Genomic DNA, 1,524 nt, shown 5'->3' with positions numbered 1-1,524 from the left:
TGTCGTGGTAGAAGAAGATAATATAAACAAAACGTAATATATTGTTTATGGTATAATAGGAATAAGTATAGATGAATTAGTCAAGGAGATCTAGGATGACACTACACAAACAGAGGAGGATATAAATATAATACAGATTGTGATATCAAGACCTAGATGAACAAACAATACAAAAAAAAAAAAATAAATAAAGGAGGAACATAATTGAAAGAGATAAACAAACGTTACAAGATATATTGCATGATAAATGAGAGGATAAAAAAATAGAGGATCTAGAACACAGGTCGCGTACGAGAGTTACTATTAGAAGCGATGTTAAGCAAAAACGAGTGGACAAGAGTTACAACACAGGTCGCGCACTTCACATAAAAGAACGCCCTCGGGTAACAAGTGGTAGTTGTTAACACAAAACAGCAGTCGTTTATGAGGAGAATGACATGCATGAAGTGCGAGAACTTTAAAAGACAATCCAAGAAACGCATTAAATCTAATTTTAGCTCTAAATGCACGAGGAAAATGGATAAAAATAGATAAATATGTATCTCGCAAAATCGTGCACTATATAAAATTCCAGTGGCATGCAAAAAGCCTGTTGCTACTGAATGACAACCATGAAAGTTTTGTATGTAGCAGATTCAGATTGAGCTATATATTGTCCCAGAAGCGAGGGAAACATTAATAGAGCATTTGGTTCAGTCGGTGATTTCAATAGAGCAGTTGATTCCAAGCATGGCGTCCTCCAGAAGTGGTCTCTTGTGTGCAATCATGTTTTTAGCAATTCATGGAGGCTGGGCTCAGACTTCCGATACAATTACTAATGCCTGCAGTAATGCCTTATATACAAACTTTTGCGTTTCATCATTGTCCAAAGCTTCTGGGGCTTTGGAGGCAGATTTAACCCAGCTTTCTGTTATTGCAGTCCGTTTGTCTAGTGAAGTAGCGAAACCTGTTTCTAGGTTTATAGAAAAGCTCAAAAAAAGAAATCCCAATGTCTCGGCTCTTGAAGACTGGTCAGATCTGTTGAAGGATACAAGGGAACAGCTTCATGATTCACAGTCAGAACTAAAGCAATTGTCTAATGTCAATTTCATGGAATATGTAGAAGATGTGCTCACAAGGCTGAGTGGTGTGGAGACTAATCAGGATACATGTTTGAGTGGGTTGAAAGAAAGCAATGTTCCTGCAACCTTGGTTTCCAGTGTAAAAGATAATACAGATAATCTGACCATGTGGATTACTGATGCTCTAGCTGTTGTTAGCACTCTTCGGCAACAGGGACACATTTGACTACTTTAGAAAACAGCTAAACATATTGGCTGTTGGCTTGTGAGGAGGGATATATATAGCAGATAACACATATTTGCTGTTCAAGCTTCATCTTTGGTTACTTCTTTTGTTTGTGAGATACATCATTGTGCTATTTAGATACCATTTTTGGTAACATACAAATGGAATGTTTGTGATTCAAGAAATGTTTTCAATCTTGTTATTGTGTTTGATTTTAGAAATATATTTGTAAGATAT

General features: G+C 36.4%; 1 protein-coding gene across 1 annotated transcript; it reads left to right on the top strand.

Moving 5' to 3' along the window:
* Positions 1 to 729: 729 nt before the first annotated feature.
* On the top strand, positions 730 to 1,287 carry LOC131874023 (pectinesterase/pectinesterase inhibitor U1-like). Its single transcript, XM_059217227.1, has one exon. The coding sequence runs from the start codon at positions 730 to 732 to the stop codon at positions 1,285 to 1,287; it is 558 nt and encodes a 185-aa protein (XP_059073210.1).
* Positions 1,288 to 1,524: the final 237 nt, after the last annotated feature.

This window comes from Cryptomeria japonica, chromosome 3 (assembly GCF_030272615.1).
Source record: "Cryptomeria japonica chromosome 3, Sugi_1.0, whole genome shotgun sequence".
In the NCBI taxonomy this organism is placed as follows: domain Eukaryota; kingdom Viridiplantae; phylum Streptophyta; class Pinopsida; order Cupressales; family Cupressaceae; genus Cryptomeria; species Cryptomeria japonica.
This window is presented reverse-complemented; position numbering and strand designations above follow the sequence as displayed.